This window comes from Aulonocara stuartgranti, assembly GCF_965226115.1.
Source record: "Aulonocara stuartgranti genome assembly, chromosome: 16".
NCBI lineage: Eukaryota > Metazoa > Chordata > Actinopteri > Cichliformes > Cichlidae > Aulonocara > Aulonocara stuartgranti.
In genome coordinates this window covers 34497969-34525766 of record NC_138952.1, presented here as the reverse complement: position 1 = coordinate 34525766, position 27798 = coordinate 34497969, and the positions used below count along the sequence as shown (strand labels likewise).

The window sequence follows — 27798 nt, the reverse complement described above, 5'->3', positions numbered from 1 at the left end:
CCAACCCGGAGGGCGGTGCACTGTTGGACGGACCAATCGGAGTCTGCGCTGCGGGACTGTTTTGATCACGCGGACTGGGAAATGTTTCACGTGGCCGCCAGAGACATTGATGAGTACACAGACTCAGTCTGTGGATTTATCAGGAAATGCGTGGAAGATGTCGTCCCATCCAGAACAGTTAAATCCTTCCCAAATCAAAAACCCTGGATTAACAGAGATGTTCGCGCGGCACGGAACACCGCCTTTGCCTCCGCGAACACATCGGACTACAAACACGCACATTACCAACTCCGGAAGACGATCAAAGCAGCCAAACGTGAGTACAGGGACAGGGTGGAGCAACAGTTTGACAACCCTCGGAGTATGTGGCAGGGACTAAACACGATCACAGACTTTAGAGGGAAACCATCCTGTGTGAGGATCTAAACGTATTCTACGCTAGATTCGACACAGCGAACACCATGAGACCGGACAGTGTGCGTACCGCGGATGACGTCAGTGCGCACACTGTGTCTGAGGAGGATGTGCGGAAGTGCTTCAGGAAGGTGAACGCGCGCAAAGCTACTGGTCCGGACGGGATTCCCGGCCGCGTCCTCAAGTCATGCGCGGCTCAGCTGGCTGGAGTGTTCACACACATCTTCAACCTTTCCCTCTCTCTGTCTGTAGTCCCAGCCTGCTTCAAAATGGCCACCATCGTCCCTGTACCCAAATCCTCCACCATCTCCTCATTGAACGACTGGCGACCTGTAGCCCTGACCCCCATCGTAAGCAAATGCTTCGAGAAGCTGGTCAGGGACTTCATCTGCTCTGCACTACCCGACTCACTGGACCCTCTACAGTTTGCATACCGCCACAACAGGTCCACTGATGATGCCATAGCCCTGACACTACACACTGCCCTGTCACACCTGGAGAAGAGAGACACGTATGTGAGGATGCTGTTTGTAGATTACAGCTCAGCATTCAATACCATCGTTCCCTCGAAGCTGGACAGGAAACTGCAGGATCTAGGACTGAGCAGCTCCCTCTGCAGCTGGATCCTTAGCTTCCTGTCTGACAGACGCCAGGTGGTCAGACTGGGCAGCATCACCTCATCCCCCATCACACTGAACACTGGTGCTCCACAGGGGTGTGTACTGAGCCCTCTCCTGTACTCACTCTACACCTATGACTGCACAGCCACTAACAGCTCCAACATCATTGTGAAGTTTGCGGACGACACTACAGTGGTGGGTCTTATCACCAACGGTGATGAGACGGCTTACAGGGAGGAGGTCAGCGCCCTGACCCACTGGTGTCAAGACAACCATCTCACCCTCAACGTCGCAAAGACAAAGGAGTTGATAGTGGACTTCCGGAGGTGCAGAGAAGTACACACCCCCATCACCATCAACGGCGCTGCTGTGGAGAGAGTGAGCAGCTTCCGGTTCCTTGGAGTACATCTGGCTGAGGATCTTACGTGGTCAGTACACACAAACAAAACAGTGAAGAAGGCGCAGCAGCGCCTCTTCTTTCTCAGGAGACTGAAAAGATTCGGCATGAGCCCCCGCATCCTCAGGACCTTCTATCACTGTGCCATTGAGAGCATCCTCACTGGATGCATCACCACCTGGTATGGCAACAGCACCGCTTACAACTGCAAAGCTCTCCAGCGAGTAGTGCGGTGCTCTGAACGGATAATTGGAGGTGAGCTTCCCTCCCTCCAAGACATCTACAGGAAGCGCTGCCTGAGGAAAGCGGGGAGGATCATCAAGGACTCCAGTCACCCCAGCCATAAACTGTTCAGACTGCTTCCATCAGGAAGGAGGTTCTGCAGCATCCGGTCCCGTACCAGCAGACTGAGAGACAGCTTTTTCCATCAGGCCATCAGACTGCTGAATACATCATAGACACCTCAGCTTCACTACTGGAACTTCAACATTATGCACTCCATACTGTATATAAATGCCACTTGTTTTGCACATATTCAACTCTGTATATTTTATATATTTTATTATTATTATTATTATTATTTTTTTTTTTTTACTATTTAATTTGTAAAAATGTGTATACACACACACACACACACACACGTAGGAAAATATTTAGTATACACATCCAGAAATGCATACACTATTATATATTGTACATATATTTATTAGTTTCAGGTTGGCCATTCTTGTATTTTGCTCGTTTGTGTTGTTGTGTTTGCACATCTCTGTTGCTTGTGGGGCTCGCACACAAGAATTTCACTCGCATGTGCTGTGCCAGTGTGCCTGCACATGTGATGTGACAATAAATTGAAGACAATATAATTACACTGCAAAGCAAGACACGAGTAGGCAAAGTTCTTCATGTTATTCGTGCACGGGAGAAAACCGAAGAGGCGCCGTTCCCTCGCCTGACCCCAGTTGCTCTCGTCCGCTCTCCCGTACCACTGTTCTTTTATTGAGGTTACATGAATATGCATAGGTTCATTAACATATGACGTCTACATAGGTATACATGTGAACAAAGAATACTGTGTGTGTGTGTGTGTGTGTGTGTGTGAGGTCAAGGTGTGACCCTGTGAAGACTCCCCAAACGCTGGTGCCAGGAGCGGGTCCATCTGAACAAAAGGCTCTTATACTTAAACAGATATACGTGTGTTTGCTATACCATATATCAACAAGAGAAGATACGACCTCTCCTAGGAGGTGTGATCTACGCCAGAACACTCTGTAGAGGGAGTGAACGCACTCCCCCTTCATGCTACACAGAGCTGTTACAGACCTCCTAGGATGAGACATTCTTTCAATCTACAAATGATTATACACCTCTAAGCATATATGGTTAAATATTTCTAAGCATAAATGACAATGAACAATACAAATCTAACAAATATTATGTCACTTATTTATGTGCAAATGTTTAATAACGAAGAACATTAAAACATTACTGTTGGCCACATGTCGGCAAAGTTATGTGACATTAGTGACGTTTGTACTAACTTTGTTTTAAAGCCTTTACTTTAAAATATACGCCGTTCAATAGCTGACCTTAATCTTACAGAGAATGATCAAAGCTCATGTAGAAACAAACAAACAAATGAACAAAAGATTTTCTCCTTCATTTCTGTCACACAAAGTTGTATGACACGTTTCCAGCTGTTAGTATCATGGTTGCTAGGCAACCTGGGCAGCACAACGGAGGCTAGACCATCCCATTTCACAAGCCTCGCACTTCCGGCCTTAGCGGTCTTTGAGTGCGCGGCCCTTGAGGATCGTTGAGGCTGCGTACTTTAAGGCTGCAGACCCTGAATTGGGATACAGCCTATATGCTGGAATTCAGCCTTTTCTGATACTATTTCATGTTGGGAAAATAGAATCTTTGTAGAGATTGCCATAATTGTTGTACATTTCTGTGCAAATAATAATAATAAAAATAAAAAAAAACATCCTTAAAATTCAGGGAAATGAAGGACGCATTTGAGGGCCGCATTTCGAGCAGCCTTCAAATTGGGACAGCCTTCGGCGCGCCGCTGTGACGTAATCGGCCTTAAAATGCAGCCTTTAAGGCTGCAGACCCTGAATTGGGATACAGCCATAGAGCGAACGAATCACTCAGGACTCACTAACCCACTCCCTCCTGGCTCACAGCTTCTTCTTCTTCTTGGTTGGCAACCAATGTTAAGGCGCATTACCGCCCCCTGGCTCACAGCTCAGTGGACATTTAGATGAGAAAATATATATTTGACACATTTAACGAAAATACTAATAAAATAAAAATAAACAAAATAAATGTTTATTAAGCAATTTTGATAGGAAATTGCTTAGTTTTAGAAATGTTTTTGCTGTTTTTTGCTCTATAAAATACTTTTAGTTTTAGAATCACTCATCTTAGCAGTAGGATATACATGAAAATGTACATTTTTGCACTCTCTGGTCAACTGACTCAGTGAATCAAATGACTCAAAAAACCAGATTCACTTTGGTGAGTGACTCATTAAAACTCGATTCAGTAAAAAGAATCAAATTTACCATCACTACTTTCGACCAAAACAGGCGCAGCTTGATGACATCATCAATATGCGCTATCGCGATAGAGCGGTATAGTCAAAATCTCTATCGTTGGCCAAATTTATATCGTTTTTATCGTATATCGTTTATATCGCCCACCCCTAATGTATATAAAAACATATCAGAGAGGGGAAACAAATTGGCCCAGCCACTGCTACAGATATGCGGACGACACCTGGGTCAAAATCAAAACTCAAGAAGTATCCTTCACTGCAAACATCAACGCTGTGGATAAAAACATAAAGTTCGCCAGGGAAGACACAAAGAATAACTGTTTGCCAATCCTGGACTGTGCCGTGCACATTGAAGGGAATGGAAACCTCAACATTAAAGTTTACCGGAAGCCCACACATACACATTCACAGACACATATAGACTAGTACCTCCTCTTTTACTCCCACCACCCTCTGGAACACAAACGTGGAGTAATCCGGACCCTACAACACCAGGCAAAAATATTCCTTCTAAGCCTGAAGAGAAAAAGAAGGAACACACACATGTAAAGAAAGCTCTTAAAACATGTGGTTATCTTAATTGGGCTTTTATCAAGTCAGCAAAGATGCACAGAAAAGAAGATCAGGCACCAACTAAGGAGGATAAGAAGAACAAGTGGAACAAAATTGCCATCCCCTATGTAGCAGGTTTATCAGAGAAACTCAGGAGAGTTTTTTCCAAGCACGACATCCCAGCTTACTTCAGACCCAGCAACACACTCAGACAAAAACTGGTTCATCCCAAAGACAAAACCCCCAAACACAAACTTGACAACGTAGTGTATGATGTACAGTGTCGCGAGAAATGCTCAGACCTCTACATTGGAGAGACTAAACAGCCACTTCAGAATTCAGAATACGTTACTCTCATTGAGTTTTATGCAAGTAGAGGTGACATAGGCTGCGAGATTGAGACACAGGTATCAGAACCTCTTAATGCGTGTTTTGTTTGCGTTTCCACCGGCGTGGAATTACCAAAAATAGAGAGGGCATAGCCGAACATATGAAACAGGAAAGACCGCCGTGTAATCCATTTATTTCAACAAAGTAACTGTATTCTGAATACCACCTTTTTAAATGGTAACTGTAACAGAAAAGTTACTCATATTTTGTATTTTAAATACATAACTTTGGTGCATGTATTCTGTTACTTCCCAACACTGCCATAGTATATAATGGATTTCTTCTCCACAACCATGGCATGTCTGCAGCTTAAACTGTCAGACAAGAGAGAAAAAGTCTCTGTTTGTGACAAAGAAGGCCACAGGAAAAAGAGTGAATCAGCTATTCGAAACAACAAAATTGATGCTATCTCAGAGAGAACAGACAACCTTTAACCATCTTCAGCATTATGTCAAAAATGCTGATGAAACCAGAGCTGAAAAACTCCTGCACTTCTGCACTGGGTCTTCTGTCATCTGTGTTGACAAAATTCTCACGTGCTTTAATGCTGAAACTGGGCTCAACAGAAAGCCTGTTGCTCACACCTGTGGAGCTACCCTTGAAGTACCATGCACTGACAGTTCTTATCCTGAATTTTGCACCGAGTTTGTCCTTTCCAGCAATTACTTTGAAATGCACATCATTTGAACTTGATGGGAGTACTAATGGTTACAGATGTAAATGTTATAATTATCCCTGAGTTCATATATTCTGTCTTTTTTTATTTGTCATTGAAGGATTTGATGCATTCATCGATATAGTGAGCTGTCATCAAGTTAATTTTCTGATGGTTTAGTTGTCTGTTACATCAGATTTCATAAGGACTGTTTACTTTTTAAAATGCTTTGAAAATGACTGCATGTTTCAGTTCTGTTGAAACCAGGTTTGAGGTTAGCATTAAAGGGACAGCTCGCATCAAAATCAACTGTACATATTGTCATTGTTTTGCCTTAGCTTTTGTTTTTACTCCTGCCATCAGCCCAAATAAAGGCTCGCTTTTGTTTAAAGTTCAGTTTCTCTCACTGTCTGCTTTTGGGTCTAGCGTACCCCGCCGTAACACACATTTTCTTTTGGCCTGCTGTTTATCCGCTTAAATTGTTTTGGTGTGAGTTGCCCAGTTTTGGGAGATATTAGCTGTAGAGATGTCTTCCTTCTGTTACAGTTTTTGCTCGTTGCTTGAACACTATAAACCCATGCTTAGACTAAAGTAACACAACTTGAAGCTTTTGTTACCATACCTCAAACACATGTACCCATACCTTAAACAAAAGTGCTGCTTTGCACTCTGGTTGCAATTATGCAACACACTTACTCCTTTATGCAACACACATGGTCCTGCATGCTACACTCTATTTCATACATAAGACACTTCGTTCAAAAATGAAATTTCAGGGTGCCATTTGGAAAACACATGTATCCAAAATACAAAACACATCGGGTAATTGCAACCACTCAAATATACACCTGAAGGCACTTACTTGCAAAACTGAACACCAATTAGCCAACCACAAAAAGCCCTCAGTTTAGCCATTTCAAGAACTTTGCAAGCATGGATGGAGGGAGAGCAAGAGGAAGAGGAGGAGGAGGTCAAAGAGGCCATGCACGGACCCATATTTCTGATGATATAAGAGCAACTTTGGTGGACCATGTCATCAACCACGGCCTGACTATGAGGGAAGCTGGGCAGAGAGTCCACCCACATCTAAGCCGCTTCACAGTGGCATCTGTAATAAGAAAATTCCAACTAGAAAACAGGTCTGTCTTCATCTCACTGCCTTCTACTCCACTCAGATGGTTTTATAGTACTGTTCTACAGTTACCATATCAAGTGTACAGCGTACTGCAGGGTGCTAATGCTCCTTTTGCAGCCAAAGTGGTAGTTTCTGTGAAACATACCATGATTACTTATATTGAAGTACAGTGTTGTACAGTGGATGACACAGTATATACAGTAAAGTACTGTAAGAAAAATAAGCAAACCGATGACAATATGTGGTTGTATTTCTCTAGAATGACTCGAAGACCTTCTGGGGGAGGACGCCAACGCCTGTTCACACAACGGCAGGAACTTGCCGTTGTGGACCTAGTGAGGGCAGACAATGCCATCCGTCTCCACCAGCTACGAAAGCAAATACTTGCAGACAGGCAAGTGTTCAACAACATAAACCATGTGAGCATCACCACCATCAGACGCATCTTGGGAAAACACAGCATCACCATGAAGCAGCTCTACAGAGTCCCATTTGAGAGGAACAGTGACAGGGTCAAAGGACTTCGAGCTGAATATGTACCAATATGCCTTCTGAATGAACAATGGAAATCAAAGACTGCAGTGCTTTATATAAAGTAGACTAGTGTGTTCCCCCTGCTCTGTAAGTGTTTGCATATGATGCAAGTATGTGTCATTTTGTCAACAGAGTTACATTTTGACAAAGGAATGTTAGGTTTTGATAGCAGAGTTTAGGTTTTGAGAGTAGAGTTTCAATTTGGTGCAGATGTGAATGGTATATTTCCCAGTGTTGTGTCATGTTTACTTGTGTTTAGGGTTTTGGCACAATGAGCAAAGTTTTGCAAAATGTGTTCAGGCAACGGGCAAAAACTGTAAATGAAAAATAAATGCACATTACATTTTTGTGTCTGATTTTTTTTTTTTGCTCTACATTAGACCTACATTTTTTTTTTTTTTGCAGTATGCTTACCAGTCAGTAATGTTTTGGTTAAATTATAAAAGCATTTGTGTCTAAGTCTTAAAACGATGGTGAAATGTTTTAATTCTTTAAACACAGAGTCAAATTGACTGCTGACTCACTTTATATCCTGACATATGATTGAGATGGTTTTCATTATTTTATCATCTCTTGCACAAGTGAGTCTGTGTTATGTCATGTGAAAAGCCTTAACTTTTTTGACAGTAGAGACTTGAGAATGATGTTGCTCATATGAAAAGTGCATAAAAATGATCAGAAATAACAGAGTAAAAAAAACAACAACAACATTCTTCCAAATGGTGTTCACTAACATTTAACACAACAGCACCCTCTAGTGGAAGCGCTTGTCATTTCAAACTGTTCAAGAGGCGCTAGATTGTGGACAATGTTATACCAAAAATAAACAAACAAAACCAAAACAAACAACTTCAGATTTAAAGATTTTCCGTTTAAAAGCAAAGCAATAGTTTGTCAGCATTATTTTAAAATATATTCTCTCATACTCTTTTATATTCTCTGTTGAAATTGTTGCCTTTTTGACAGACACCAGTGAAGTAAACTGAAGTAACTGAAGTAAAGTAGTCTGCAGGCTCCCCCCCCCCCCCCCCCCCCCCCCAGCACTTTAGAAACTACAATCTTTGTGTGTTTACTAATAAACGACTGTGTTTGATTCTCTGAATTAAAAACTGGCTGCTGATTAAATGTTGTAACAAGAAATACAAACATTGGCTAATTTTTCCGTTAATGTAATATTGCAGATTTAAAAAGTTGCACTTATTTATAGTGAGAATAGAATTCATCATTAAAATGAAATTCAGAATAGAATAACAATCATAGCTAAAATTTCAAAGCATGTAAAAATATATGGTCTCGATGTAAAATGGTGTTATGGTATTTTTTTACAGATCCATTTCATAGAAGCTGTACATGAAATATCATTCCAAGTCCTCTGGTCTGCAGCTCTTATATGCACACAGTCTTCTTCACCATGCCGTGAGCCTCCATTATTGGGTTCATTTTTTGCCCAGTTCCTGATAGGACAATTAACAATAAAGGTGTTTAATGAGGATAAAAAATTAAATATGACACTCCTGACTCTACAGCTCTTTAGCTGTAGGAAAAATTGAGGTGAACAAATGCTTTTCTTAGGACATAGTTATGGAAGAAATAAGCCTACACAGAGTACAGCAAAGTCAAACACACTATTCCAGATAAAAATAATGCAGTGTATTAATGTGGTGGTTAGCACTGTTGCCTAGGTTTAAATCTATTGGCTACCAGAGTCCTCTCTGTGCGCAGTTTGCATTTTCTCTGCCTATGTGAGTTCTCTGTCACTTCCTCCCACAGTCCAAAGATGTGTGCTATCTTAATAGAGGAGAAAATGGATAGATGTCATGAAATATTTAAAACATTATAACTGAGTTCTTCTGTCAGCATGTGCCTAAAAGAAGTCAGTACAATCCATCTTTAAAGTTCTGCTCTTATTTTGGCTCATCCTACTGACATGTAGTCTAAGGAAATTGGAAAGAAAAGTGTCTGGACTTCTTTGAGTTGCTTGAAGACGTTTCACCTCTCATCCGAGAAGCTTCTTCAGTTCTAAGGTCAAATGGTGGAGAGTCCCAGATTTGCCATCACCAGTGTGTGAATGTGTGTGTGAATGGGTGGATGACTGGATATGTAAAGCGCTTTGGGGGACTACATTGGAGAGACCAAACAGCTACTTCACAAGCGCATGGCACAACACAGAAGAGCCACCTCCACAGGACAAGACTCAGCAGTCCATCTGCATCTAAAGGTCAAAGGTCACACTTTTGAGGATGCCAATGTTCACATTTTGGACAGAGAGGATAGATGGTTTGAAAGAGGAGTGAAAGAAGCATCTATGTCCATTGTGAGCGACCATCTTTGAACAGAGGCGGGGGTTTACGACACCAACTGTCTGCCATCTATAATCCAGTTTTGAGATTCTTCCCAGACGCCTCAACGCCCGCTCACATCCTGGGCCATCTGACCTCAGGAAATCACATGATAGGGTGGGGCCAGGTTTCACTATGAGCTCACCCGAAACCCTGGCTGATTGTGACCCACACCCATTTCCATACCTTGGCTCATGTGATTAGGTAGAGGATCATCAGGAGGTCCTTTTGTCCCTCTTTGGGGGGAAACTCCAACTGGGTTTAAATCTGGGACTCTCCACCATTTGACCTTAGAACTGAAGAAGCTTCTCGGATAAGAGGTGAAATGTCTTCAAGCAACTCAAAGAAGTCCAGACACTTTTCTTTCCAATTTCCTTAGACTACATGTCAGTAGGATGAGCCAAAATAAGAGCAGAACTTTAAAGATGGATTGTACTGACTTCTTTTGGGCACATGCTGATGACCTGGATGACTGAGAACCTTCACAGACCTACTGACATGTAAGCTCTATGTTCATGAGAAAACATCTGCTAGAAATTCAGTAAAAGTAATAAACTGAACCACAGTAAAGACTTACGCCAGAGTGAGTGGAGTTCCATCTACCCATTTCCACAGTCCCTCCATTCCATAGTCAGTCAAACCAATCCAAGTGTTATCGTTGATGATTGTAGCGAGAAAGTTCTGTTTAACATGCAAAAAAAAAATTTGTTTATTTTTTAAACAGAATTTAGGGTGTGCTGTTTTTTTGAAGAAAATTCTCAATTTCTTTGACACATTTCTCACAATCAGGTAAATATTTTTTCCTTCAGTGCAATGAGCTAACAGGAACCTGAAAACTAACACATGTCACATCAAGGTGGAGAACCAGTGTGTACATCACATTCATCTTCTGCTTTTTTACATTCTGTTGTCTTTTTCTGCCTCCACACATCACGTTTCTGATTGTTCCGTCGTTAGCTGGCTGACTGCATAAAATATTTATCTAAGCAGACTTGAGGTTTCAATAAGTCATATGTACATTCACAGAAAAGTACAGATTGAGAGGCACCCTGAACCAAAACGGATACTGCAGCATTCTGCAGTGCCATGCAATACCCTCTGGTATGCACCTAGTTGGTCAGGGGTTCATCCTAAAGCAAGATAACGATCCAAAACATGAGTCCAAGCTATCCCAGAACTACCTCAATAAAAAATAACATGATGGTAAACTTAAAAACATGGAGTGGCCAGCACAGTCTGCAGACTTAAACTCCATAAAGCTGGTTGGGGATGAACTGGACAGAAGAGTGAAAGCAAAGCACCTACAAGTGCCTGTTTGATATAACGATGTGGATCGGATGGCAATATGAAAACGTCTATTGTTTCAAATTATGCTATCGCTTGTTTTGTGGTGTTGCAAAATAAACTGTTAACGGCAATATTTTATCATTTTGATGGTTTCTTAAAGTTCTCTCTTTCACTTATATTTAAATTAACCACACTACGGACGGAGAACCGACTGTTTTTATGCGTTGTAGTTAGCAACAACATGGGTAAAACCGTCACGTGGCTCTGCCGTCTGCTTGTTTGTTTTCCACATAAACCTTTCACAATAAAGCTGAAGATCCTATTGAGATTTTTCAAAATGAATCACATGAAATAGTATGCAGAGTGTTTACAGATGAGAAGCTAAAAAGAGCCGTCAGGTGCTAAAAAAATAAACCTTAGAACAGGCTCTTGCCAGCAGCACGTTGTGTAATAAATACAAAGAAAATTGCGGCCGTTTCAACTTTTGCAACAGTCAGTCCAGCTGAAAACACTTCACCCAAGTCGGGTTGCCCGAGCTTCACAGAATTTACAGAAAATGTTACATTTTTGTGATTTATATCGTTGGATGATAAATGTCTTATATCGGGATATGAGATTTTGGTCATATCGTACAGCCCTACATGGGTGTGTTCAACTGTTGTATCTGCCAAATGAGGCTACTTCGATGAGTCTAGAGTTTAGAATACATTTTGATTCTGTGATTTCTTTTTTCACTCAATTGCTTATTTGTGCTATGCTTTCATTTAAGACTACAATGAGACATTAAATAGCATAATTTTTAATAAACAACTAGAAAAAATGTGTGTTCTAAAACGTTTGACTGGTAGTATATATATATATATATATATATATATATATATATATATATATATATATATATATATATATATATATATATATATATACACATACTGTACCTGTTCTTCAGAGTTCTTCATCACCACCAGATCTGCCCCTTTGCCTCTACAGTCCTGTCTAGCTTCACCCCAGTTACCAGATCTTACAGAGAGGAAATAACAACTACCACTGAATATGCTCCATCCTGTGGGACACGTTTTTTCTGGAAGAAACATCAAACAAGAAACATCAAACAGTAGTTTTAATAGTTATTAACAGTACCTATTACTTATTATGTTAATATAAATTAGTTTTATATTAACATATTTTGTCAGTTAGATCAACTAAACATCACATGTCCTGCTGGAGAATCAAGATAAAACAAATTGTGTCATAAAATAAAATTGTGAAAGCACTAGAACCAAATTGTTTGTGTGCTCATTTTGATGAAGGATGTGACAGATCTAAGTTACCAGTGTTACACACCACACTTTTCACATATTTTTCAGCCTCACATTTGAAAAAAAGCAGTCCTACATATTTATTTAATATGTGGATTGAAGGACATATCCAGGTCAAAAATCACTCCAAGGTTCCCCACAGTGTTACTGGAGACAAAAATAATGCCATCCAGAGTAAGCATTTGGTTAGCTATCGTATTTCTAATCTTTTTAGGGCCAAGGACAATAACCTCAGTTTTATCTCAATATAGACGGAGAAAAATTAGAGTTTATCCAGGTCTTTATGTCTTTAAGACATCCCTGCAGGTTAACTAATTGATGTGTGTTATCTGGCTTCATGGATAGATAAAGTCAGGTGTCATATGCATAGCCATGAAAATGCATGCTATGCTTTCTAATGATACTGCCTAAGGAAAGCTTGTATAATGTAAACAGAATTGGTCCTAGCACTGAACCCTGTGTATAAAGAGGACTCTCCATTTGCATCTCCTCCTGTGGCCAGTTTATTATCCCAGAAGGGTATCTGACAACCAGCAGGGCATAGGCTTGATTGCTTATATCTTGTTCTTCCTGTTCAGCTGACTCCTCAGGACAAGCCTTACTCTCTGCAGTTATTTGGTTGCGGTTTTCCAAGAGGCCTCTTCGTGTTTCCCATTTTCCTGTGGGATTCTCAGGTACTTGTAGCGGTCCACAATGTCTGCAGCACTGACTTCTGGTAGTGCAATCCCCTCATTTCTAACTACCTTCCCTCTCTTTGTTACCTTCCGACTACATAGGCTTATGCAGAATAGCAGTGGAGTCACAGCATCTCTTTGGTAAATCTCGCACTTGATGATGACTTGTACAGTTTGCTTGAAGTTGGCCTGTAGTGTTGTTCTCCACATCTCCACTGAATTCCTGATGAAGGCTCTTAGGGTCCTGGTGGTTCTGGGCATTATAAGATCCATTTGTGAGGCATTGAGTTTATTGGCTTTCTTGCAGTTAATCCAAGAGATGCAAAGGTTGGTCAGCCTGGTCTTGCCGTATTGAGTTACTGCTTTTTTTCCTAACAGTTAGCTAAGACTGTGAGTCTTTGCTTGGCACGCAGTTTTTAGTCAGGTATGGACACCTAGTTGTACTTCTTAGGAACCCCTCTCTTCATCACTCCTTTCAGCTGTTCTCATAGTGGGCTAACTTCTGTCTGTCTAACTCTCTGTGGTTTCAGTGATGGTTACAGTAGGCATTATGCATAATGCTAAATTCACATCTTCAAATAGACTTTTGGAGAGTACTTCACATACTAATGGTAATCAGCCACTGAGGCACTGAGGGTCCAGGTTTCCACCATAGCCCTGATCTTCTTGTAACACAAAAGGACCTGACGCACATAGCATTGCAAGTTTTCAAATGTTTATTTGCAGTGTTTTTCTTGTTCCTTTCGTCTGCATGGATTTCCAGCTTCAGATCGGCACACACCTCACAGTTCTCTTGTCAGGTCCCGCCGACCTACTCAAGTAGGGAAGGCATGATTAGATGATGGAGACCATCATCATGACCTGCACTGATCTGACACCACGCCATAAACACATTGCTTCACCCCTCCCCTGCAGCTGGGCCACAAACCACATACACACTCTTCTCCTTCAGGTGCTCTCATATTCCACACCTTGAATGCACCAGTTGTTCTTGGGGCTTGGAGTGTCAGTCTCGGAGTGTGGGGATTATGATATCTCCATCCTGACCTGACATCCCGGTTCCCTCTCTCCATAGCGTTTGTGTTTTACCTTGTAAATCTCTAGTTGTGATAGCAGGTGCTTTTTCTAGTTGTTCAAATACTTAGCTAGTAGTTGTTTTGATTTTAAACTAGATGTCTTTTCTTTTTGTGTAGTACTCTTTCCAAAGTCAGTACGATTTTGATAAAAGTAGAAAACTATTTGATATTCGTCTTAAATTAATGTTGAAAAGAAAAAAAAGTTTTGATTATCTGAGTGTCTTTGTTGTGAATCTGTGTTATGAACAATGCCTTAACTGTTCTGAGGTCTGCATTAACAGTGGCGAGGCAACGAGACTTTCCAGCATGACCCACCGTAAGGAAGAGGCAGTAACAGTTTGACTGAAAACTGTCAGAGATTTACAGTTAACAAACAGTCAGGTGAGTAAACAACACTGAGACACTTGAGATTGATAATGTGTGGCACGGGTGAATCTCAGACAGAGAGACACACCGAACTGCAGTATTCGTTTACTTTTATAGGTTACATCGTCAATATGCAAATATAATCACATTTCCTGTTACGCAGGTCCTGATGCTGTCTGTGTGTAAGCTGTGTGTGTGTGTGTGTGTGTGTGTCATAAAGTGTGTGTGCTACAAGTCAATTTCTAAGAATAAGATAATGCAAGTCAACTTCTGCGGATGTGTATTTCTGTACTCATCTCTTGCGGTAAATGTCACAGAGTCACAGGGTCAGCTTCCTGTTTCAACAGAAAACTGTGTCTGGTGAAATATGTGAACATAAGTATAACATAACATTTGAAGCATAATCAAATAAAACATTAAAAACTCCCTGACAAAAACGATAGGTTATTTTGGCATTTCATCCTTATTATTGAAATAGTATTTAAACTTCATTCATCAGAATTTCAACTTTATCCTCAAAATTTTAGATTTAAATATAAAAATTCAAAAATTCTATTCATTAAGGCACAAAGAGACAAGGACTTTTCACAATACCTGGAAAGTGAATCCTTGTTTTTCATTATTAACTTTTACAAACACACACAAGTAATTTCAACAGGAAATACACATACTCACTCTGCTTTGACAAACTCTGAAGCCGTTCCAACTCATTTGCCTTTTCAGCAAGGTTGGCCTGCAGAAGGTCTCTCTCCTCAGTCATGGAGGAAAGCTTGTTTCCGGTACTGGACAGATTTGCCTTAAGAAGGTCTCTCTCTTCAGTCATGGAGGAAAGTTTGTTTCCGGTAGTGGACAGACTTGCCTTAAGAAGGTCTCTCTCCTCAGTCATGGAAGAAAGTTTACTACTCACAGCTGAGACATCTGCAGCTGAATCATGAACTAAAATAATTGGAGATGCATGTTTTTGAGACACAGAAAAAAGCTTGTGCATAAATTTTTATAGTTTTTAGACCAAAACTAAAGTATTTCAAATTTGCCTGTAGGCAATGAAAAATGTTCTTAAACTGATATTTATGATAGTGTACTCTATGGGAGAGTATGAGTGTGTGTGTGTCACAGTTCATTCAGCATGGTCTGAAACCATCCAAAATACAAAGTTCAAGACATTTTATTCTGTTCATATGTGGGCTCATGAGTGTTAGAATCAGACTCACAGTAAACACCAAGGGTGATGAGTCCGATTAGCAGGAAAAAACTCAGCAGGCCCAAACAGGGAATCACACCTGAGTGGAAACTCCTCTTATAGTTCCTTGGACCTGAAAAGAGAAACAAACACTAATGAAGTGGAAAATAGTTATGACTGATGATAAAAATATGTCTACTCTGTTTCTTACCTGTGCAGTTTTTTGCATTGTCAAATTTGTCATACTCAGTATTCATATAAATTTCCTCCATCATTTGTTAGAATGCCAGATATTCCTGAGATGGTCAGCTCTGCAGAACAGGCCAGCAATACTGTGAATGCGTCATTAGTTTCAATTTCTTCTCTTAATAACTTTAGGGGAACTAAACTTATCACAGTAATAGCTGGGCGATGTGAAAAGAAACAAAAGTATTTTTTTTCTGAGGAACTTTCAGTTCCCTAATACAAACCAAAAGTGATGGGAAACAAGCTAACACTGTGGGAATTAGAAGATTCTTCATGTGAATCGTTATACAAGTTGCACATTTTGCAAAACACAAGTGGAAACTTAGTCACATAGTTTTGATGACACCATTTTTGCTGCTGCAAACCGCACCAAGGTTTTTCTAGTGCACTAAAATTCAAGCACGAAGGGAGAATTGAGAAGAATACAGAAGTACAAATACTTGATTTTGCACAACAGAGCAGATGAATAAACACAGGGTAACACACATATAAAACAGTGGAGGAAGGTGCACACAATTAAAAAAAAAATCTGAAAGAGATAGGAGACTGCAAGGTGACTTTGGAAATCAATTAGAGGAAGCGAGTGAAGACAGAGGCCAGATTTAAATGATGGAAGCTGAAAACGTATGAATATTGCGAAGAATTCAGGGAGGAGCTGAGACAGGTTCTGGGTAATAATGAAGGGTTACCAAATGACTCAGGGATTAGAGTATAAATGGTGGTTGTGGTGTAGAGAGAGGAAACAAAACAAGAAAACCTGGTGATGGAATTAAAATGCCCTTTGAGGAATTTGCCCAGACAGACTTTTTCCAAAGGCAACTGGATGCTACCAGGAAGAGGTCAGAGGAAAGGATGGAGGAAAAGAGGAAAAGGCCAGAAACCCAACTAACAGGCCGCCTCTGCAGGTTCTGCCACATGAACCTGAAACAGGGCCCAAATAGCCCACATGTTCGCACGGGCTTCCCTGGAGTGGCAGGGAAATATATCTACTGCCCTTCAAAAGTGCAATCTCTGCACAGGCACAAGGGCATGGCCAAGGAGATTACCTGGAAGGAGTTTCAGGAGTCTCCTTTCTACGAGGCAGAGAGACAAAGATGGGTGGAAGAAAAAAGGAAATAGGGGAGAAACTGTTGATATTGTACATAAGATAGTTTTGTTCTAGTTTTGTAGTGTTTATTTTGTTTAAATAAATAAAAACTGATTGTAAATATAAAAATGTAAATAAATTGTGTTCTGTAAAAATAGCAGCACAGCTCTCTTCTTTATAACCTCTTAGAGTTCACCTGTATGTTTACATATCTGTGTAAGCTTACCATCAGGTAATCAGTTTTAAGAAGCTGTGAGTGCTGCCCTGAAAGCTTACATAATATTTCTAAATCACTTCATGTAATGATAACAAGCCATCCTTTCTCTAGTGAGGCCTCACAGCTTTTATCTTTAAAATCTTTCTGGTTGATTTATATCATTAGAAACATGACTGCTGTCTTTTATCTGTGTGACTGTACAGCCTGTTTCAGACATGACAACCAGACAGTGTATGAAGTTATCTTTAATACACGCAGCACAGCTGGAGATTGTCCAGACACTTTCTCACTAATATTTTTGGTTTAGGTATAGTTCATTTCTGGCTTGAAGCTTATCTACAAAAGCAGTTCAATAAGGAGAGATCATGTGGTAAAACCGAACATGATTTATTGAGATACAGAAATAAATGTAACTGTTAGGCAGTTAGACTTCAATGACCCATCATAGCAGAAGAAATCTCAGCAGGGACAGGATTTTACACAAGCCACCTTTTGCAGTCAAGCGTGGGTGAGAGTCTCCTACATTTTTATCTTGTACTTGTTTTTACACCTTTTAATGTCAAAGTTGGTCTCTGTGATTTTTCAGTGTTGGAAAGACTCTTTCTTGCACTGAGGTCTGCTTGTTAAATAAAAAAGTGTAAAATTAAATTTCAATAAACTAACCATAATGCCAGCTCATATGCTCTTAACGCTGCATCTTTAACTCTTTTACAGGATTTGCAGTCTTCTGATTCCTGATGAGTTCCGTAAGTGACAAGCTTACTGACTGTGTTTACTCTTCTGTGTATTAGGTATTAGGAGTAGGTACGGGTGCAGGGGAAGGCTGTGTCCTGGCTGACTCTATTCATGAAAAATATAATCTGTGTTACAACAAGATTGAAATTGAAACTCAGCATTGTTTCCCAATTTTCCAAACCCATATGAACTGTAGCCTCAGCTTTCTGTGCTTAGCTGACAGGAGGGATAGCAGAACAGATGTGTTATAAAATTTTGAGCAATGTCCTTGTACAATATTAAGCTGCTTGTAAAGTGAAGAAAGTAGACACTTTAATCAGCCCACTCCTACAACCTGAAATGTGTGAAAGTCTAAATATTTATCAGAGGGGCTCACTAAAGATGATTTCAACAGGACAAAACTGCTTAAACTACTTCAATCTCCCACTGTGACCACTGGTGCAGGGCAGGATGAGGGTTTGAAGGTCAGTTCCTGCTATTGCAGCATCACTGAGTGTCTATCTTAAGATAAACATCATTTATTTTTGAGGTCGGTTTTGATCAAGAACATAAGTATAGCCTGCATGAAACAACCAGAGCAGGAGGTTCAATCAAGAACACATATGACATATGACACATATCTGCTTGACACGAAAGCAGTGCACACTGAACTCAGGTAACATTTGTTATTAGAGGAGGTCAAAAAGTGTGTCAGTGAGAAATATCCATCAAAAGCATGATTTACACTAGCTGCAGCTCACAGTCAGCAACTCATCAGTTTTGTTGTTCAAACCAAACAAGAATTTTTCACATCATGTTGTCCTGCAGGAACTCACCGGATCACCTCTCCAGCACTTTGATCCCAAGACAGGAATACAATATGCAGAGTTAGTTTAATTGATTGGAATTCAGCTGTCATCTTCAGAGTGTTTCATTTGATAAAGTTAAGAACGAGAAATCAAGTGGTCAGAGCTATCATGGTGATATTCAGGGTCAGATTCTGTGCTAGTGCAAAACCTTCTTTTGGCCTGAAAAAGCTGCTGTGGGGTTTACAACAGAGGAGCAATTGAAAGCCTGCAGGTCAAATTAGCGTCAGGATGCATTTGCAAAAATGTTTCGTGTGAGTAGAAAGTTCTCTGGGTGATCCAACCGTGCGTTAGTTGATATACAAACATGCAATGAGAACATTTCAGTAATTAGCTGTTAAGTGTCACCCAAACATGAGGAGGCCAGTGAAGGAGCCAGTGACGGTTTAACAAAAAGAATACAGTGTGAGTGCAGGTTTACATGTTTCTCTCTGAGAAAAAGAGACGTCGATGTGTTTCTATTAGTGTGAAATCCTTTTTAGAAATTAGGCACTGTGTGAGGTCATTTAGTAAGAGTCAGTGAATCTTTCACAGTTGTAAAACACATAAAAAGAAACAACATAAGTAACGTATGTTTTTTCCCGAGGGTGGTGGGGTAGGACTTCATGTGTGGGTGACTGAGAATGTCCATTTTATTAGATATGTTGTTGTAACTGTTTCAAAGTGAGTAATACATGAATCTGCAATGATTTTTCTTCCTTAAAAGAGGACTGTGTACAGTGTCCATTTGTGTCTGTCTCCACGTTGGGTGATTGTGGAGTATTTGAATATGTGTGCATGAGGGTGGGAATGCCCGTTGGTGGCTGCGTGCGCCTGTTCGACTGTGTCTGTATGTCAGGTCGGTTACACTCCATGTCTCTGGGAACATCTCAGGCCCTCCAAGGTATGGAGGCCTATCTCGATTCACCACACTCCTTGCCGTTAGCTGATGCCCTCAGGCGTCGGTGTGTTGGTGGTTCTGGTGTCCGGGGCTGGGCGCTCAGGTATGTACCGGCTCACTCCCAGTGACTGCTTGGCGGGGTCTGGCACCCGTGGCTCCGTCAGGCCACTTCCGGGGGGTGGGGGGCTCTCAGTCCTCTGGGCCTGTGGCTCAGGTCACTCTGGCACAGCTGTCTGCCGGCAGAGCCCACGGCCACATCACGGGCCCCCTGCGGCTTCTGCTCCGTGGCTGCTGGGTGACCTCTAATCTGGGGCTCTCCTCAACGCTTCCCAGGAGGGTGGCATGGCTGCAACTCCGATAGTCCTCCTTGGGCTCTCACATTCTGGGGGCCTCTGGGTGTCTGGGGCCTGGATCTCCTCCATGCCTGCTACATGCACTGGGGGACAGACTATGGCTCCCTGTTAAATCCAGAATTGAATTCAAAATCCTGCTCCTCACATACAAGGTCTTAAATAATCAGGCCCCATCTTATCTTAATGACCTTGTAGTACCATATCACCCTATTAGAGCACTTCGCTCTCACACTGCAGGCTTACTTGTTGTTCCTAGAGTATTTAAAAGTAGAATGGGAGGCAGAGCCTTCAGTTTTATCTTTTGTCCTGTCTTCCTCTGCTCATCCCAACAGGTTGTGGCAGATGGCTGTCCCTTCCTCAGCCTGGTGCTACTGGAGGATTCTTTCTTTTAAAATGGAGTTTTTCCTTCCCACTGTTGCCAAAGCGCATGCTCATCAGAAATCATATGATTATTGGTTTTTTTCTGTATTTTTCTCTCATCCACATCAAAAGGAGCAGGTTAAAGTGGTTCTGGCATCTGACAAGGATTCCTCCTGAGCGTCTCCCAGGTGAGGTGTACTGGACGAGCTCCCACCAGGAGGAGGCCCTGAATCAGACCCAAGACATGATGGAGTTCCCCTAGATAAGCTGGAGGAGGTGGGTGTGGAAAAGGAGGTCTGGAGTTCTCTGCTTAGGCTGCTGCCCCCACAACCCGGCCACAGATAAGTGAAATAAGTAGATCAAATATAACTTGGTGTTCTAAAGAATATTGTTGTTTCCTTGCAGGACACCAGGAGAGATGAGCCCTCCATCACAGATGGTGTGGTCACCTGCAGGTTCAAGGTCATTGCATCTCCAGCCCACATCTACTGCCACTGTACTTAAGGGAAGTTGGGACAATGTTAAAGACTTTCGTCAGACAATTGCATTTGGATGAGCTAAATTCATGACAGGCACTCAAGCAGTAATGCCTCGACTGACAAACGAACATACCAAGCTTCTGTGTTGTTTGAGCCAGAGACTGCACTTGTGGATGAACAATAAAAACATTTTATATTTATTATATTAGTAATGTAACTTGCAATAAAAAGTTATGGGAAGCTTAAACTTAGTTTCAGAATAATTAAATCTGAGACTTTGTTTTATTGAAAAGTTATTAAAGTTTTAAAGTGTGTGACAAATAAAATAATAAATTATTAAGTAACACCAGCTACAATATTGGAAATATGTGTGTTGTTCAGCAGAACAGTGTCCAGTATGTTGGCTGAAATGCTTTAAATTTGAAAATAAAAGTTGGGCTGATTTTAACGCATTACAAGGAGTGTTTTAATTATTATTTTCTAAATAAGCAGTGTTTATATTACGTGTAATGAAATAAGTTCAAGGATAATAAAAGGTAATGAGATTTAATTGCATTCAACTTATGTGCAGCAAAACTAAAAATAAGTTACGGAAGTGTTCAAATAATATGTGTGCTTTTAAAAATGCTCGTCTATTTAAAGACTACACAATCTGTGTTAATTCTAATTATACCACAATCCCTTGCCTGTTGTGTTAAATATACATAAACAGTATGTGTTATCAGATGAAAGTACAAAACTCTCAAGAACCCCCCTCCTAAATTTCAGGTGGCATTTTAAAAACATGCCATGACATAACACACAGCTGCTATAATCATACAGTGAGGTCAAATGTCAATTATCGTTATAGGTTCTTGCTATATGTTATAACATAAACACAGCACAGTTGTAAGAATAATAGTTTCTAGGTTCTAAGGCTTTTTGTCAGTTTAATAGTGAGCTTTACGAGACTCATTTTCGTGCCAAAGGCTCGCACAGGCCTAAGTTCCCTTATGACAACTAGAGCTGGAAACAAGACCTCAAGCGATCCTAAGGCTAATTAGCACGGCTAGCATTTAAAAAACATCTGTTAAATGTTGTCATTGCTAGCATATACCTGTATTACAGCATGGTAAGTAGCGAGAACGCAAAGTTTTTGTTACCTTTGAAAAGAAAAATGTGAAGCTGTAATATTAGCATGAGCTATGCTAATGTTATTCACTGAAACAAACATCTCAGGTACTGACTTACTGCTTTCTAATATCTGTGTTTATTTCTGGATATACCTACATGGTTATTAGACATCCCACATAAAGGGTGACAAAGGCAGTAACTATAAATGACCATAACTTTACTGTAAATTACACTGATGGGCTCAGTTCATATAGTTATATCACGTGCACACGCATGTTAGCAACCGTAACCATGCAGGCTGTTGGTATATGAATGCTGCGCAAGGTTCCAGCTGTTCCTTTACACTTGCTCTTGGATTTGTCTTGACCTGCTCCAAGCTCAGCTTGTGGAAAGATAACTTTTGGAGAATATTTCTACAGAAAGCAGATTTTACTACAAAGCAACAACAACTACTGCATCTTTGGATCTTTTGTACTTGTGTTTCATCATAACAGCAAAGCTTGAAGATCGTGGACCCCGACTCGTCGACAGCCACCAGGTACATTTCAAAATTTCTTCAATTATTTCAAGAATCACTAGATGACTATAGTAATTTTACAGGTTCCAGTGTGAATATCACGTTTTAATGTGATCAAAATAAGTGTGTTCTAAGACTTTTCCTGGCAAATCGCTTTTATGCTTTAAATTTTCCAGGAGAGGTGTAGAATTTATTACCGACTGGTGTATGAATGTGAAAAAAGGTTTTACTTTGATTTGAAGCCTTCAAATTTGACACTTTTTTCCAATGAAATGGTTAAAATTAGCTTAAAATTCGTAAAATGCCCCCCTCCCCAAATATACATATGTATATGTGTATATCGGTTTCTATGGTAACAGCATCTCCTCACAATGTTAGGACATATAGGAGTAAACACACCAGGTCCCCTGTAGGTCCTGACATCATTTTCTTCTCAAAGGCTTCATTTGAATAAACTATAACTTTTCCCCAGCTACATATGCGATGATAAATAAAATAAAATGAAAATAATATAAAAAAGAATATTAAAACATCAATCATAGTCAAAAATAATCATAAAGTCAAACTGTTACAAAAATGTGTTTTATTTTTAAAATTGTGTGTGGAGTTCTACTGCCTTTTTTGCATTAGCAATATTTAGGACATGGAATTGGTACATGGGGAGATTAAATGTTTCGTTATATTTTACATCGTTAATGAAAGAATTAAAAAAAATATGAGAATGAGCTGCTAAATTATTTATGGGTTTTCTGCAGTATGCTATTCATGTCCAGTTCTTTACAAATCAGTACCTATTATCCATGACCTAGTCCAACGTAGTGTTTGCATAAAGGTTTAAAAAGAACAAATAAACAAAATGAATGTATACAAAATACAATACTGTTACCTTAAAAGTGTAGTGTGCACAGAGTGAGCTGCCTTGGCAGAGATTTGGATGCTTCACTTAATGATTGTGGACATAGTTGAAATCTTGTTTTCTTCTCACATGAACAAGTAAAGTGTCATTCAGTCTGATATGAATGTAGCCTGTAGCTTTAGCACTGGGTGCTTACTACATTCCTACTGTTATTTTAAACTTTGTTTCCTTACAGGCTGTCTTGACTACATTGTTGAACGTCCCAAGAACGAGACCTTTCTGAAGTCATCAGGATCCTTGATGACAGTCTCCTGAGCGCCATCTCTTCTGATGAAGCGTGGGACACTGATACCGTGCGTGTCAGTAAAGGTGAGTACATCGCCCTCTCATCCTCCCCCTCTTCTCATGAAGAACTGGATGCTGATGCGTGTCAGTGAAGTGGAAGGTGAGTACCCCCTCCCCACCTTGCTTTCTTGCACTGAGGTCTGCTTATTGTAAATATCTTGTACTTGTTTTTACACCTTTTCATGTCAAAGTTGGCCTCTGTGCTTATCAGTGTTGGAAAGACTCTTTCTTGCACTGAGGTCTGCTTATTGTAAATATCTTGTACTTGTTTTTACACCTTTTCATGTCAAAGTTCACCTCTGTGCTTATCAGTGTTAGAAAGACTCTTTCTTGCACTGAGGTCTGCTTATTGTAAATATCTTGTACTTGTTTTTACACCTTTTCATGTCAAAGTTGGCCTCTGTGCTTATCAGTGTTGGAAAGACTCTTTCTTGCACTGAGGTCTGCTTATTGTAAATATCTTGTACTTGTTTTTACACCTTTTCATGTCAAAGTTCACCTCTGTGCTTATCAGTGTTAGAAAGACTCTTTCTTGCACTGAGGTCTGCTTATTGCAAATATCTTGTACTTGTTTTTACACCTTTTAATTTCAAAGTTGGTCTTTGTGCTTTTTCATTGGTGGAAAGACTCTTTCTTGCACTGAGGTCTGCTTATTGTAAATATATTGTGTTAACTTGTTATTTTCTGTTTTATCGCGAGAGTACTGTTGCCCGCGAAGGGTTGTTGTTGTTGTCCGTATGAAAAATGGCGGAATGAATAAAGCGCTGTGAATGAGAGTACGACGTCGTGTCTTTTGAGTTAACATTGGTAGCAGAGGATGGTTTCCAATTACAAAGTACCACCAAAGCTTGATGTAGCCAGGCCATACGAATGCTGGAAGAATGAAGTCAACATCTGGAGACGAGTTACGGAGCTGGATAAAAAGAAACAGGCACTCGCGGTGGTGCTGGGCCTCGAGGGAAGAGCCAGAGAAACGGCCATGGAGATACCCGCAGACAAAGATGACGGTATGGAAATACTGCTTGCAAAACTTGACGCGGTGTTTCAGAGAGAAGAGAAAGACCGCGCTTATGAAGCCTACTCGTGTTTTGACTCCATTGCAAAGAACCACAGCGTGTCCATGGCAGACTACATTATAGACTTTGAACAGCGTTATAACCGGATGAAAAAGTGGAGGAGTGTAACATTACTTTGTACACTAAAGCCTCAATGACAGACGCTGAAATTTTCCTGACTGAGGCACTGGGGTCAACCATTATTGATACTGCATGTACACGTACAGTTTGTGGTCAGAAGTGGCTAGATAGTTACATGCGTGACCTCAGCCAAGGCCAAGTAAACAAGCTGTTGCAATCAGAAACCCCCAGCTCCAGACCATTTCGCTTTGGGGATGGTATTGTAGTGTATTCCAGCAGAAAAGTGAAACTTCCAGCCAAAATTGGACAAACAAAATGTGACATTGAAAGTGAAGTAGTTCCTGTTGACATTCCACTACTACTGAGCAAAACGTCTCTCAAGAAAGCAGGGACTGTTCTAGACATGGAGAATGACAGTGTTGTCATGTTCAAGCAGCCTGTTCCTCTAGAGCTCACTAGTTCGGGACACTATTGCGTGGACATTAGAGATGAAAATACTACAGAAAGTTGCAATGAAAATGAAGTTCTCATGGTAACTGCTGAAATGTCTACAAAAGAGAAACAGAAAGTCCTTGTGAAACTTCATAAGCAGTTTGGTCATGCATCTGCAGAGAGGTTATTGAGGCTCATCCAAAGCTCTGGCAATACAGATAAACAATGTGCAGTTATTCTACAAGAGATAGTTCATGACTGTGACATTTGTCAGAAATATTGCAAAACCAAGCCGAGACCTGCTGTTGGTCTACCCCTGGCTTCTGAGTATAATGAGACAGTAGCGATGGATCTACATGAGCTGGAGCCCAATGTGTGGTACCTTCACATCATCGACCACTTCACACGCTTCAGTGCCGGCAGCATCGTAAAGACAAAGAAAGCTGCAGAGATCATCAACTCCTTCATTCACACCTGGATAAGCATTCACGGTGCCCCCAGACGGCTCTACACAGACAACGGCGGAGAGTTCAACAACACAGACATTCGGGACATGGCTGAAAACTTCAACATTGAGGTAAAAACAACGGCGGGGTATAGTCCCTGGAGCAACGGACTACTGGAGAGACATAACATAACACTTACAGAAATCCTCCTGAAGGTAAAAAAGGAATGTGGATGTGACTGGCACACTGCGCTAGACTGGGCCCTTATGGCCAAAAACAGTATGCTTAATGTACATGGTTATAGTCCACATCAACTTGTGTTTGGCCAAAACCCCAACCTTCCTTCTGTGTTGATGGATAAGCCACCTGCCTTAGAGGGCACAACTGTAAGTGCAAGAGTAGCTGAACATATCTCAGCATTACATGCTTCCAGGAAAGCATTTACTGAGGCAGAGTGTTCAGAAAGGATCAGGAGAGCACTACGCAAACAACTTAGGCCTACAGATGACAAATATGAGGCAGGAGATAAAGTATACTACAAACGAGTCGACTGTACAGAGTGGAAGGGTCCAGGTGTAGTTATTGGGCAGGATGGAACTGTTGTATTTGTAAGACATGGGGGGACTCTTGTAAGAGTACACCAGTCAAGATTGACTAAAGTGGATTCACAGACTGGAGATAAACAAATACCACACAGTACTACTGATGATGACAACAAAGACGCAGTTGAAAATGATGACACTGACACACACGATGGTGAACAGAGTATTAGTGAGGAAGAAGACATCACTATTGACAGAGAAACCAACACTACAGAAAACATGTCTGTCACACAAACTGCAAATGAGCCCTCTACACCCACTGATCACGTCTCTGCAAATGTAAAATTAAGATCAGGACAGCTGATTGCTTTTACCAACAGAGACAACGGTGTTCAACACACAGCCAGAGTGCTAGGCAGAGCGGGAAAAGCAAAAGGGCAATACAAAAACTGGTACAATGTGCAATATCTTGAGCATGATGGTAGTGAAGGTGAAAACAGAGATGCAGATGTACTCATAACAAAAGATATTTCCTTTGATTCTGCTAAGCAGCAGGAGATTGAGAGCTGGCAAAGTAATGGTGTGTTTGATGAAGTGAAAGACCTGGGTCAAAAATGTCTGTCTACTAGATGGGTCTGTACACTCAAAGAAACTACTAATGGTGTTGTCCCAAAGGCTCGACTTGTGGCACGGGGGTTTGAAGAGGTAAATACTAAAGAACTACAGAAAGACTCTCCAACATGTGCGTCTGAGTCCCTCAGACTGGTGCTAGCTGTGATATGTCAAAACAAGTGGAGAGTAAATTCAATGGACATTAAATCTGCCTTCTTGCAGGGAATGGAACTGTCAAGAGGCATCTATCTTCGTCCCCCACCTGAAGCTGGCAAGGACAATGTTCAATGGAAACTGAAAAAGTGTGTTTATGGACTTGCAGATGCTTCACTTTATTGGTACAATAAGGTCAAAGACATTATGCTCAAAACTGGTGGTAAAATATCACAGGTTGATCCTGCAGTGTTCTATTGGCAGAATGAACAATCTGAGGTTACAGGAGTGCTTGCATGTCACGTTGATGATTTCCTTTGGGCTGGTTCAAGTCACTTTGCAACTCATATCATTCCTGTACTGAAATCTACCTTCCTTGTGGGCCGTGAAGAACATGACAGCTTTTCTTATGTTGGTATGGACATTTGTACAGTTAATGATGTAATAGAGGTGCATCAACAACTTTACATTGACAACCTACAACCGGTTCAGTTACAAGCAGCACGGGCTGTACAGAGGGAGGCTTCCTTAAGTGAAACAGAACGTGAGCAACTCAGGTCAAAAATAGGACAGATTTTGTGGGTTGCCAAACAAACAAGGCCTGATGTTATGTTTGACACATGTAGCCTTGGATCTAATATCAAAGATGCAACTGTACAGTCTATTCATGAAGTGAACAAAGTAATCCGTAAACTTAAGGCAGAGAAAGTGACTCTTAAGTTTCAGCACTTGGGTAACAGTGAGGATCTGGCATTGGTTGTTTTCAGTGATGCTTCATTTGGCAACCTTCCTGATGGCGGTACTCAAGGAGGGGCATTAATCGTCCTTATGGGTAAAGGAGGAAAGTTTTGTCCTCTCTTCTGGCAGTCTAAAAAAATCAGGCGCGTGGTCAGAAGTACACTGGCAGGAGAAACTCTTGCCATGTCAGATGGATGTTTTGCCAGGA

General features: G+C 40.9%; 1 protein-coding gene and 2 long non-coding RNA genes across 4 annotated transcripts; 2 read left to right on the top strand and 1 right to left on the bottom strand.

Moving 5' to 3' along the window:
• Positions 1–1435: 1435 nt before the first annotated feature.
• Positions 1436–15819, bottom strand: LOC309691051 (uncharacterized protein). 2 transcript variants are annotated; one of them, XM_082508567.1, is made up of 6 exons: positions 15710–15819; positions 15530–15631; positions 14994–15254; positions 11822–11964; positions 10174–10277; positions 1436–1874 (listed from the first exon to the last, which is right to left on the bottom strand). In XM_082508567.1, exons 1-6 carry the CDS (start codon positions 15771–15773, stop codon positions 1859–1861), a joined length of 690 nt encoding a protein of 229 aa, XP_082364693.1. In that variant the 5' UTR covers positions 15774–15819; the 3' UTR covers positions 1436–1858. The 2 variants fall into 2 exon arrangements, with proteins under 2 accessions (XP_082364693.1, XP_082364692.1); XM_082508566.1 differs by lacking the exon at positions 1436–1874 and adding an exon at positions 8295–8711.
• A 4571-nt stretch (positions 15820–20390) lies between these two features.
• On the top strand, positions 20391–21148 carry LOC309691324. Its single transcript, XR_014271958.1, has 2 exons — positions 20391–20497; positions 20627–21148. It is a non-coding gene; the product is annotated as an uncharacterized lncRNA (long non-coding RNA).
• A 328-nt stretch (positions 21149–21476) lies between these two features.
• Positions 21477–23742, top strand: LOC309690766. The gene is made up of 3 exons (XR_014271809.1): positions 21477–21811; positions 22308–22351; positions 23422–23742. It is a non-coding gene; the product is annotated as an uncharacterized lncRNA (long non-coding RNA).
• Positions 23743–27798: the final 4056 nt, after the last annotated feature.

Coding starts and splice junctions, on each gene's coding strand:
- LOC309691051 (XM_082508566.1), bottom strand. CDS start 15,773: ATGATGGAGGAAATTTATATGAATACTGAGTATGACAAATTTGACAAT. Junction 15,255..15,529: donor CATCACCCTTGGTGTTTACT/GTGAGTCTGATT, acceptor CAATTATTTTAG/TTCATGATTCAGCTGCAGAT. Junction 8,712..10,173: donor GGAACTCCACTCACTCTGGC/GTAAGTCTTTAC, acceptor TTGTCCTATCAG/GAACTGGGCAAAAAATGAAC.